Raw genomic sequence first — 12,539 nt, 5'->3', positions numbered from 1 at the left:
TTTAAGCAGCATTTTAAACAGCGCCCTCTATGGTCACAACATAAGATGGTCACAGATTCTGGTGTAACACATGCTAACCCGTGTGTCTTTTTTGTGGCGCGAATGTGGCTGTTATTAAGGAATTGAATCTAAGACGGAACTACGAGACAAAACATCAGGAGAAGCTGAAAAACCTGGATACAGAAAGTAGAAGAGTTAAAGAAGAATCTGACATTTCAGCAAATGTTTTTCACCAGAGCAAAATCACAAAGTGAAGCTGGTGTGAATACAGAGGAGAAATCAGAGTCACATCAGCCGGTTATTTACTGAGGGAGAGCTTCTGAAGAGCTGCATGATGAAGCTGTGAGACGTCTGGTGTTTGACTGGAGATATTTTAATGGAGAGCAAAATCTTTTAAGTTATTTAAAGTTTGAGATAATTTTTTTATAAAATGGCATAAGAGCAAATAAATCTGATTGTTCTGATTTGTTGTTATTTTAACAGTTACTTAAAAGCACAATTTTTAATTATTGGTTCAGGGTTTTTTTTGCAGCATGTTCATATTTCTAACTTGTATAATTTTGACAGGAGATATTTATTATTATTATTATGGAGAGCTAGTTATTTAAAGTTTATTTATTCTGGAATAATATTCTTGTCTGGTTTTTATTTATATTTATGTTAAAAAAAAAACATTGTTTTAGTGTGATTAATAAATGTTTATCCTGTTGGGCCCACAACCTAATGTGTGCTTTGAGTTTTGGCCCCCTGTGCAATTGAGTTTGACATAGGTAAATATCATTATTTATTAATAATAACATATCATTAAAGGTAAATTGAGCAAATTTGTTATTTCAGAATTGTGTATCAAACTGGTAGCCCTTCACATTAGTACTCAAGAAGTAGCTCTCAGTGTCAGATAAGTTGGTGACCTCTGATCTAAAAGTCCCGTTTCTGCCCTCTGCTGGTCAAAATCGTGCAAGTCGTATTTCTTCTTCAACAGCATGTACATATACCGAACGATCTAGAAAATGGACAAAAGGAAAAACGCGTTCAATAATTATTTATTATATGTTCAAATACACTGCTCTGCTGTATTCACAAACAAAGGCAAGTAACTGCTGTGAAGTAAAAAAAAAAAGTGATATAATCCAATTAAATGTTTCTGCTTTTCATCAACATTCTTCATCAACATTCTTTTTTTTAAGTAGTTTCAGGTACAATGTGTGCAGCTTCATAAGAAAATGGACATTTTAAAATCTAAAATGTTTCTGGAGCAACTCAGTAAAGAGAATTCATAAAAATCAATATTTAAAGCAAAATGTTAAATGAAAATAGGGACTCTAAGACTTTTCACACATGTTCAGATATGCTGGAATTCCTCAAGTGATATACACAGGAAAAAAAGTGTTCTGGACATTAAAGACACAGACATTTTTTGTAAAAGCATTTCAAAACTTTGTGTGATTTGCAGTATCTCCATACTAAGAATTTAGTTTCTTCAAATCAGATCTTTCAGTGTTTCTCAAAAAAATTAATTAAACCACACACTCACACACACACACACACACACACACACCGCATTCTGTTTGCAAAAAGACCCAAGTAGCAATGTAACCTGATGCTATGATTTAAATGAACTTTATACTTATTTGAAAGCTAAACATATCTTTATATACAAGTGTGTCTATTGTGGTAAAGAACATCATTTAACATATCTCCAGTAGATATTACATAAAAAACATAATTAGACTTGATCTCAATTATTAGTCTGATTTGATCAACACATGTCTAATATGTACACAAAACAAAAGAGAATTTATTAAAAAAGAGTTTAATATCTAACTCACCATTCTTTTCAGCATTGTTCAACTTAATCCATAATATATCTTTGGCACTACTAACTAGTCTAGTTAGGTGGCGCTGTTTTATTTTCTTAGTTTAAAGCCTGTTACATGCACAAGATTTATTTTGGAGGGCAAGAGACCTGTGTTTTCAGAAGGTGAGAACTAACAGAAACTTTGCATCCAAACCTGTACACAAAACTGGAAACCTTAGTCTGCAAAAAAAAGTAAAAATATAAAATATATATATATATATATATATATATATATATATATTCAGATGATAAAAATTATTTATATTTAGAATCTTTAAATAGAGTTAAAATTATTGGTATTTTATTTTTATATTTATATTTCATGGTTTTATTTACTCTCTAGAAAAAAAAAATCAATGGAATAATCTGTTATTTCCGATATTGCATGTCCATTATTAAGTATGAGATGAGAAGTAAGGTGATGATAGAATGATAGCACACACAAGCAAGTAACTGATTTTCACCCTTGAAATCAGTTTGACTTCAGTTTATTAGCCTTGATCGATTCCTTGATCGATACATGGTTCTTTAACCCTGTCCGAATTATATAACAAACAAGTGGTTTTGTCACACTAACTAAAAGCATAAATGTTTGTGGACATCTGACCATAAGAATCGTATATACTTTATAAACATCCTATTCATTATTTAGTCCCCATTTGCTGTTACAATAACCTCCACTCTTCTGGGTAGAAGGTCAACTAGATTTTGGAGTGTGCTTGTGGAGGATTGTGCTCATCCTGACAAGGATGTTAGAAAGTCAGGTAGTGATGTAGGTGAGGTGAGGAGGCCTGGGGTGCAGTCAGCATTCAAATTTCTCCCAAAGGTATTCACTAGGGTTGAGAACAGAACCCTATAGCAGGCCTCTCAAGATCTTCTGTTCCAACCCATGTAAACCATATCTCCATGGAGCTTGTTTTCTGCACAGGGGCATTGTCATGCCTGTCTCTTAGTTCAAGTGAAGGGAAGATTTAATGCTACTGCATCCAGTAACATCCTGTACAACTGTTGCCTCCAGCTTTGTGGTAATTGTTTGGGAAAGATCCAAATCTGGTTGGAGACAGTTGTCCCAATACTTTTGTCCTTATAGTGTAAGTTCAGATGAAACCTACACAAGCTTGGTTTTCTGTTGTGCTGCAATTCTTCACGTTTTGGGAGTTTTTCTTTGCCATTTAAAAAAATGTTTGACAATTATGTTTGATTTGACTAGTTCAACTCAATTTAGGTTTGAATTACATTAACATTACATTATGTAATTACATACAGCATGAATTACATTATAGAATTACATACTATACATTAACGTTAATTCTATAAACGTAAGAGTTATTTAAAATTTATAAGATGGATTTTTAAATAGAATAGGCATCAATCATCTGGTTTCTCATCAACGCCCTGGGGTTCCATAAAATCCCGGAGTAAGAACGACTAGACTGACTCAGGACTACAGTTTGCTTCTGATCATCATCACTGTACCCCGCAACATCGTTTATCTGTAATTAATGGACATTCGGTGCAACCCAGATGAGGATGAGGTTCCCTCTTGAGTTTGGTTCCTCTCAAGGTTTCTTCCTTATGCCATCTCGTGGAGTTTTTCCTCACCACAGTCGCCACCGGCTCGCTCATCAGGGACAAACTTACACTTATAAAGAACAAATTCACTTTTATCACCATATTATCTGTGTAAAGCTGCTTTGAGACAATATTCATTGTTAAAAGCGCTATAAAAATAAAAATGAATTGAATTGAATCAAACACTGACAACAATATTAATTTTAGGAAATCCTTCATTTAGATGTATACAAATGAACAAAAAAATGTATTACAACATAAAACTATACATACATAATAGAGGACATTTTGCTTTACAGTGAAAAAATTTATAACAATTGAAAATATATATTTTGTATTATGGTACTAATGTGTGTTTCTAGTCCATTCAAACAAATATTCGAATCTAGACTAGACTGGAGACTAACAATAAGAGCTTAAGGAAATGTGATACTGACGACCATGTTCTAAATTATTACGTTATCCAACGCATTGTTACAAATAATAAATAAAAGCTAATAGACAGCAACAGACATTAAATAAAAAAGTCCATAATAATTGTTTCTCTTTACTGCCAAATCATCGTTATTCATGTTATTAGCATATTAGCACAGATTATAATTAACCAGTTTAGTTACATTTTGTACTAATGAACCCCTTTAATCCCTGAGATTAACCAATTGCAATGGCAATTTCTACTACTAGTAGTAGAAGTTACCTACTAGATGGTTAATGAGAATTGAAATCAATGTATAAAGAGCTGTAGACAGAAATCAGCCTGCAGTAAAGTGTATAGTACAAAGAAGAAGTGCATACATCAGTACATCAGTTGGCGTTTGTAATTATTTCCCAATGCTATTGTACAGGACCATGGACACGACCATCGCAGCAATCTGGGGAAGAAAACACCAAAACAAAAACTTGAGAATCATAGTGGAATTTTGCAAAGTGAATTAAAAAGTGACATTTTTATATTTTTCGTGAGATATCTTCAAAAGATTTATAATTGCAGTTCACTCTTCCAATCTACACTTTAAACGAGTCTCCACAATAAAAATGTTTGTTTAGTTTGTGTCTTTTTTCAAAACATCTCCATGAAATTCAGTATTTAATATCTGATTATTAAAATATTTTATAATATAAATTCTAATATCATTTTAAATCCAAATATCCAGTATATATTTGCAATATTGCGTAACATTTTAACATGATTACTAAAACCTGTTGTTACTGGTTAACACTGTAAATAAATGATAGTTTCAGTTATTAATGCTCTGAGAATTAAACAGGTGGCCAGACCAACATATAAAAAACAAAAAACATGCAGATATAATCTTCGATAACATGCATTTGTGCTTCCCCTATTTTAACAATCGCCAGCCGCTAGTGATGCACTTCTAGGTGGAACTTGTGGGATTTGTAAAGTTTTTGTTTAAAACAGTTAGTGGTTAATAAATCAAGTGTTTCCGGGAGGCTGGGCTCTTAATAAGAATGCAACATGGTATCATTTCTCTGTGAGGGGTAATCTTAAGTTGTAAGATGGATACCTCTAGAGCAGCGATGCCGAGGGCCACGCCTCCTAGCAAAACCGCATTATCTTCTATCAGTTTGACCAGCGCATTGAAACAACCCCTGACCTTCTGCAAAAAAACAACAACAATGACAGTGGGTAAGCTTGGTATGTAAACCATATTTTTTGGAGTGTGTGTGTGTGTGTGTGTGTGTGTGTGTGGCGGTTTAATTTTATATGACTTACTCAGAAAAACATTCCCAGATAACACAAAACGGAGTGTTTTGAAGTTGTAAAAAGCGCACTTAGCTGCGGGTAATCCCACTTTCGTGGCAAGTTAATGCCGTTGTTAGTTACATGATATGGACAAAAAATTGTGGATACCTGACCGGTGCTTTTTGAACATCCCATTCCACATTTAGTCCCATTTGCTGATATACTGACCTCCACTCTTCTGGGTACTTCCAGTAGATTTTACAGTGTGGTTGTTTACAATTTTCATGACTATGAAAATTGTAGAGTCACACTGAAGGCATCAAGGGCTATTTGACCAAGTAGGAGAGTGATGGGGTGCTGCACCAGATGACCTGGCCTCCACAGTTACCGGACCTGAACCCAATCGAGATGGTTTAGGGGTGAGCTGGACCGCAGAGTGAAGGCAAAAGGGCCAACAAGTGCCAAGCATCTCTCGGGGAACTCCTTCAAGACTGTTGGAAGATCATTTCAGGTGACTACCTCTTGAAGCTCATCAAGAGAATGCCAAGAGTGTGCAAAGCAGTAATCAAAGCAAAAGGTGGCTACTTTGAAGAACCTAGAATATGACATTTTTCAGTTGTTTCACACTTTTTTGTTATGTATATAATTCCATATATAATTCCACATGTGTTAATTCATAGTTTTGATGCCTTCAGTGTGACTCTACAATTTTCATAGTCATGAAAATAAAGAAAACTCTTTGAATGAGAAGGTGTGTCCAAACTTTTGGTCTGTACTGTATATATACAACTGAGTTCCGGGAAAAAAACATTTATGGCTGGAAATACTGTCAGTTGTCCCAATACTTTTGTCTTTAACTCACATTTTTTTGGCATAGATTTATTTTATTGTATTTTATTTGATTATTATCATAATTATTATTATTTATATATTTTTATTTATTTGTTTGTTTTATTTCTTCTTCTATGACTGTACATCTTTGAGATGTATATTTCAAATGCACTAAATAAAATAAATATTATTATTATTATAATCATTATTATTATTATTATTATTATTAATAATAATAATAATAAAATGTATTTTATACAGTACTACAGTAGCCACAAATATAGTGCCACATGTATCAGTCTTTCATGAATATGTGAATGGATTTTTAATTGGAAATTTTAATTATTGTTTTTTAAGTCCTGTACCTGTTTTTCTGCTTCTTTCAGATTACACGGTGTAATTTCATCGCAGCACGTCTCCGGGAAAAGATTGAAAGATGTTTGAAAAGGAGATCCTTCGAAGTCGGTGTAGTTGTTGTAACCACAGCAATCCAGCTAAAGCAACACATAATATTAGCCTTAATTTTATATATAAACCAAAAGTTTATCTGACAAATTAGTGCTTCTTATATATATTTATATATACCTGGATCATAGTGTTATTCAGGACACTTGTGAAGTCGTTATTCTCTCCGTATTCCTTCTTGATGGCCTCAACAAAATTCTTATTCAGACCGCTCAAAGCCTCCTCCGCCTGTGACACAGACAGATATTAAAAATAATGTTAATGCTAATATAAATTACCATTAGCAGAAAATGCTCTCAACTGTGCAGTGAGAAAAACTAGATTCATCTCATGAAATCTGCCTGAGAACCTACAGTAGTTTAACCAGAATCATTACAGAAACTTATAACACTATAAAGATGCAAAATTCAGGTCATGTTGATTTGTGAGGATGGCCAGGAGTGCAGTTATTATCATTATCACCCACAACTGTTTGATTTTAAAGCTGACCATTCCAACAGTTCAGAGTTTTGTAACTAATGTCACTAATTTGCATGAAGCTTTATCCTTTTTAACAGTAATTTCTCGTTTTCGGTTCCTGTTTACTGCATTTACTGATGTATTTTGGAAGTACAGAGTGATGTAACAAGACAACAAGAACAAGAACAAGAACAAGCATTTCATGTGAATATAATGTTCAACTCAGGTTTTTAAAGCTGCGTAATAAGCTTGCACAATGGGTATGGCTCGATTTTTTTTATGTTTTAAAAATTTTTCAGGTTATATATACTAGTTAAAAGTAAGTAATAAATCACTGAACGTACCAGAGGCTTGAACACCAGAACTACAATGGCCCCAGCCACCTCAGCAATGAAGATGAGAAGCACAATTATGAAGAACTGAAATAACAAAAAAGAAGCAGCTTGTGATTTAGAGCAAAGATCATTATCGAAAGGTTGTGAACTCAATTCCCAGCACCACCAAGATGCGACTGCTGGGGCCCTGAGCAAGGTTACTAACTTTCACCTAATGCAAACCTCTCAGATGCTTAAATGAGATAAAAGTAAATATGTTAGAGAGAACCTGCTAATGCAAACAACAAATAAAGGTAAGATTATTTGAAGATGTGTTTTGTCAGTGGCAGAATATTATAGCATTATGCCTAATCAGCTAACAGTTATTCAACAGTTTTTTAATCTGTTAAGATTTCCAAAGGTCACAAAAGACTTTATTCTATTTGATAATATTAATTCCTTCATTACATTTTTATTCTTGAAATTAGGAATGTTTGTTGAATTTTTATTGATCTTATGTTTGGAACAGTCATAATAAGCATTTCACTGCATGTCCGTGTATGGTTATGTATGTGACAGATAAAATGATAATTTGATTTTCAAAATATACAATAATGAATAATTGACCCTTCTTATTAATCTTATTAATAGAATTATTTCTTACAATAGAGCTAGTTTTGTACACTGTGGAAGTAGCCCAATCTGGCAATCCTTTGTGACACCACCAAGCAGGAGCCCCAATGGACTATTATTAGCACCATTTGCCCCACTTGCCCTTGTGAATGAATCACAATACACTCATCAGGGCATTTTATTAGTCTTAAGACTGAGGAGTTGTGGAAGGTTGAACATGTTTATACTATATATAATAAAATAAAAAAGTTTTTGTGAGCTCTGATACAATACCAATTTAGGGCAATAATGAAAAACATTGGATACGTGTGTCTCATGTAGCATAATCTCTATTACTTATATAACCACCATAAAGCATTGGAATTCCTTGCATTAATTGGTATAAGATGTCACTTACTGTCAGAAGCATGCACTTGTTCTCAGTTATGGCTCCACAGCAGCCCAGGAAGCCCATGATAGCAAGTATGGCTCCCACAGCAATCAGCAGGTAGCCTACGTTCGCCAGCTGAGCCAATTCAGGAGGCGCATTATCAATATGAGATAACACACCAAGCATGGAGCTGCTGTCTACTGTTGCCCAGATCCCTACACCTAGGATTGCGGCACCTGCTAACTAGGAAAAACAAAGAGAAGAAAAAAAATTTATAAGCACCCTTTATGACTAGAGACTACGATATCTTAATATCCTCTACTGCTTCAACACATTTGCTTAATGTACCACAAAATGTTCAGACAACAATCTAAACAAGGCTTTTTACTGGCAGCATTTTTCCGGATGAATCACTAAGGTGGCAACAAAGATTAAACATTAAACCATAAAAGTAAATAATGTACAATGAAATCACCAGGCCAGTTTGCATTTAATGCATTTTTGTAGTCTAATAGTAGAATTAAGTAGAACATGACACAGGGATACCATTCCACAAATATAAAGTAACCTAATGGTGTGTGACCTGTGTGTTCTTACTGATTTCATATCAGTAGCAAAGTCCTAAAATTTTCCCAACATATCTACGGACATGTTTTTAGTGCTGATTGCAATTATGAATCAGAGATTAAGCATCATTAATCACAGCTGAGACAAGAGGTGTTATTTGCTTATTTTTACGTGTCTTTAATTCATAGAAAACAGGCAAAAAACTGATTATGATCCAAAGTCAGTTATTGCTGTTTTTCGCACTTTACAGATTTCTTCCTCTACCCTATGATGTGTAATCACAAACAATGTGTTAAATAAGATAATCATGTTAATCTCTATTACTACTTCAAAATGCTTATCAAAAGATTAAAAGGTCAAAAGAAGCTAAATCCCTAATTTGTTAATCAATAATAATTACTATACAAATCATGAAACGAGAATTTTTTTATAAAATTATGTTTGAAACTAAAGTCATACAAGCCTGTTTTTTTCCTTTCTTATTTATCAGCATAAAAACAGTTGAAACAGAGCTAGTATAACTAGTATAATGATTAGAGGTGATGTACGAGACTGCAAAATCTGCCTCAGGTAAGAAAAGTGTTCGAGGGAATTTGTATCTTTTCATATCCACCAGCTAAACCAATAAGTGCTTTAGTATCACAAGTGTAGCTTGTATGAAACCATGTGCTTAAATTTTCTGTTTGTGATAAGAACACATACTGTTTTATTCTGTTATCTATGGCTTTCTCGTGGAGCTAGGCAGATGAAACCATTCTGAGATTGCTCTGTAAAATGAAAAGTAATGAAAAACATTGCACTTACGAACAGGGCACCGTTGAAGATGAACATCATTATTTTGAGGAACCCCGAGCAGCACATCTTGACGTTTTATTGTTCGTTGGTTCTAGAAAATAAAATCAACTCTTTTACAAAATGGACAACACAAAGTGCACATACACACCAAATATAATTAATCAAGTCTCCTTTGTCATTTTGTACTCTCTGGAGGTTTAAACAAACTGTGAGTAGACTTAGGCTAAACATGTTGAACGTCTGATGCTTGTTTCCTGACTTTGAAGTGCATTATAATTTTAGCGCTCCACTTCCATCTTATCACACCTTTTTATGTTGTTGAGGCAGCATACGAAGAGAAGTTTTGTTATCCAACCACATCTAAAGAGTAAAATATTAACCCTGCCCCTCATATAAAAGCCGGTAGATGCACCTCTGTTGTAAAAGTTAAAAGATTTTTTTCTGTTAACAATGTCAGTTTTATTTGTTTACCCATGACTGGAAAAAAGAAAAAAACAACGGCTCAAATTCCTTAAGTTTTGTCCTTTTAGATTATACTCTTGGATTATAAATGAAGTGTTTTTATAGGTTGTTATAAGACTGTAGATTACTGGACACCTCGATCATTAATATTATTATCATTAAACTATTCAGTCAGCCTATCATGTGGCAGTAGACATAAGATATAAAGATACAGGTCAAGAACTTCTGTCAATATTTTAATCAAATATCAGAATAGAGAAGTATCTTTTAGTTGTCTTAGTAAGTTTTCCGATGGGCTGATTTAAGTATTTCAGAAATTGCTGATCCATCTGTTTGTTTTTACAGCTTTAGAGTTTACACAGAATGCTGTTAAAAACAACCAAAAAACCAACTACATTTTCGTCTGAAATGTGTCAAATTTCATGTCACTGGTAATGACAAGTATTTTGTAAAACTAAAACGGTGTGAATTCACTGACACTAGTAAAGCGACCTCTGCAGAGTAAAGCGCATGTGGTTCACATTTGTGTTATATCTACCTAAGATTTGACTTTGTAACTGGTGTCAGGTGCACATTTCTAACCTTCACCCCTTTTATTAAACCAATAATGAATCAGTGATAAGCGTCAGCCACCAATTGGGATAACAGTTGCTTGTGTTGTATAAAATGCTTTTTTTTGTAATGTGAATGTCAGTAAATGTCTGCTGGAACAATGAGCCTGACTGAGTGCTTATCTTATCACCAATGCTGATAACTGAGATGTGCTCAGTAGCACATGACCAGACCACAGATATCATTGCAGGTACTACTAAAAGCTGTCACACTAAACTAAGATCAGTTCAAAGGTGTGTTTTAAACCATGGGAGTAAAAGAGATGAATGCATTTCTTACGGGTTTTCTGATAGCAAACTTACCTGGTGATCTAATACATGTATATAATCAAAGTTTATGTATCTATTTTTCTTCCTGGTTTGTATGGCCTTTGTTTATTCTCTTATTGCTATAAACTTATATTGCTCTGAAATTGTCGCCTAAAGATTCCGTAAAACCATAAAAGCCAGTTGGACTTTGAGACAATTTGCTAACATGAGGAAACTGCACATATAAAACAATATTAAAAAGCATTTTTAATTTTATATAATATGATATAAAATAATATCATTGAATTAAATAAAATGAAATATAATAAAAAAAATTGTTTGAGGAAATATATATACTGTGTATATTTGCTCATCTAATTTATATACAAAAAGGTTATACTGTGTGGGTATACTGATGTGACTTTTCTATTGGTCACTTGAACAGCTGTTAACTTTCCCACCAGTGAAACCAGTGAAGTCTGTTTGGAACATACAGTTTTATAGCTGAAAAGCACAATTGCTTTTTCAGGATTTCAGTAGTTTCCCAAATACTCTAAATTTACACTGATGTAGAATAGTAATAGTCTACTTAAATCTTGATCTCGGTCAGACCTTGGTTAGTTTGTTTCTGCAATCCACACTAAATTTCAGCTCTTTATTCTATTTCCTGTTTAAGCGGTTTGCAGTGGATTTCCCCTTTTTTTGTTTTAAATCATTAATTCCTGACTTTCCGTCAGGCCTAATTATAGATGGGGTATAAAGAGACAGCACAGGAACCTATTCCTTATTATACTAATAAAATAACAATAATTTGCTTAGTCACAGATGTCAGAGAGAGAGAGAGAGAGAGAGAGAGAGAGAGAGAGAGAATGAAAAAAATGAAAATAAATAGCTACTGAAAAAAGTATACTGTAAGTGAATGATGGAGAAAGAGTTTAATAACTTTTACTATTATAACTTTTGTTATAACACCTTTACATATTTGATTGAATGGAAACATAAATAAAAAAACATTAGTATTAAACTAATATTATTGTGAATAAAAATTTGCGTACCAAATTTATCATTGTAGATTCCAGATTGGATGATGATGGGAAGGAATTATTTATATAATGGGGTATTATTTGACTATATAATAAAAAGATAATGTACATAAAATAGGGCAAATTCTCTAAATGTCCAACAAACCTTTGTCACAGTTTGTACCGGAAAGATTTTTTAATTAATATAAAATGTGATTGATGATAAGATTAAATGAATTAAAGTACTTCCTGTAGTACAACTTTGCTTTAGGATTTCTGTTTGTTCAATGAACAGTCCATACTGGATTCTGTCTCATTTAAAACCTGAAGCTGATTGTGTCACTTTAATTTATATGTATTTGAAAAGTGGAGGTTTTTGAAGTTCTTACCTGTGACAGGTGATTTCACTGGTCCAGGTCTCTAGCGTTATGTCTGGAGAGTCATGTGCAGTAATGAACTCGGATAAAATGGCTGTTTTATCCCAGTGGTTTCAGAGGGAGGGGCGTAAGCCATGTGTCCCTCTATTTCCTCCTCAGGCACACACTTGTGGTCAAAGTTCACACTTGTAACACTAGTGACAAAACAGGAGGTGGTGAGATCACAGTCATTTTAGTTACTCTTTATGT

General features: G+C 33.6%; 1 protein-coding gene across 2 annotated transcripts; it reads right to left on the bottom strand.

The window, feature by feature from the left end:
- Positions 1-3,627: 3,627 nt before the first annotated feature.
- tspan34 (tetraspanin 34) lies at positions 3,628-12,437 on the bottom strand. 2 transcript variants are annotated; one of them, XM_046837416.1, is made up of 8 exons: positions 12,303-12,437; positions 9,579-9,660; positions 8,235-8,450; positions 7,235-7,309; positions 6,552-6,659; positions 6,332-6,460; positions 4,957-5,049; positions 3,628-4,302 (listed from the first exon to the last, which is right to left on the bottom strand). In XM_046837416.1, exons 2-8 carry the CDS (start codon positions 9,633-9,635, stop codon positions 4,252-4,254), a joined length of 729 nt encoding a protein of 242 aa, XP_046693372.1. In that variant the 5' UTR covers positions 9,636-9,660; positions 12,303-12,437; the 3' UTR covers positions 3,628-4,251. The 2 variants fall into 2 exon arrangements, with proteins under 2 accessions (XP_046693372.1, XP_046693373.1); XM_046837417.1 differs by lacking the exons at positions 3,628-4,302; positions 4,957-5,049 and adding an exon at positions 5,567-5,626.
- Positions 12,438-12,539: the final 102 nt, after the last annotated feature.

The sequence above is a fragment of the Silurus meridionalis genome, chromosome 24 (assembly GCF_014805685.1).
Source record: "Silurus meridionalis isolate SWU-2019-XX chromosome 24, ASM1480568v1, whole genome shotgun sequence".
NCBI lineage: Eukaryota > Metazoa > Chordata > Actinopteri > Siluriformes > Siluridae > Silurus > Silurus meridionalis.
Note: the sequence above shows the minus strand (reverse complement) of the source record. Positions and strands in the feature narration are given on the sequence as shown.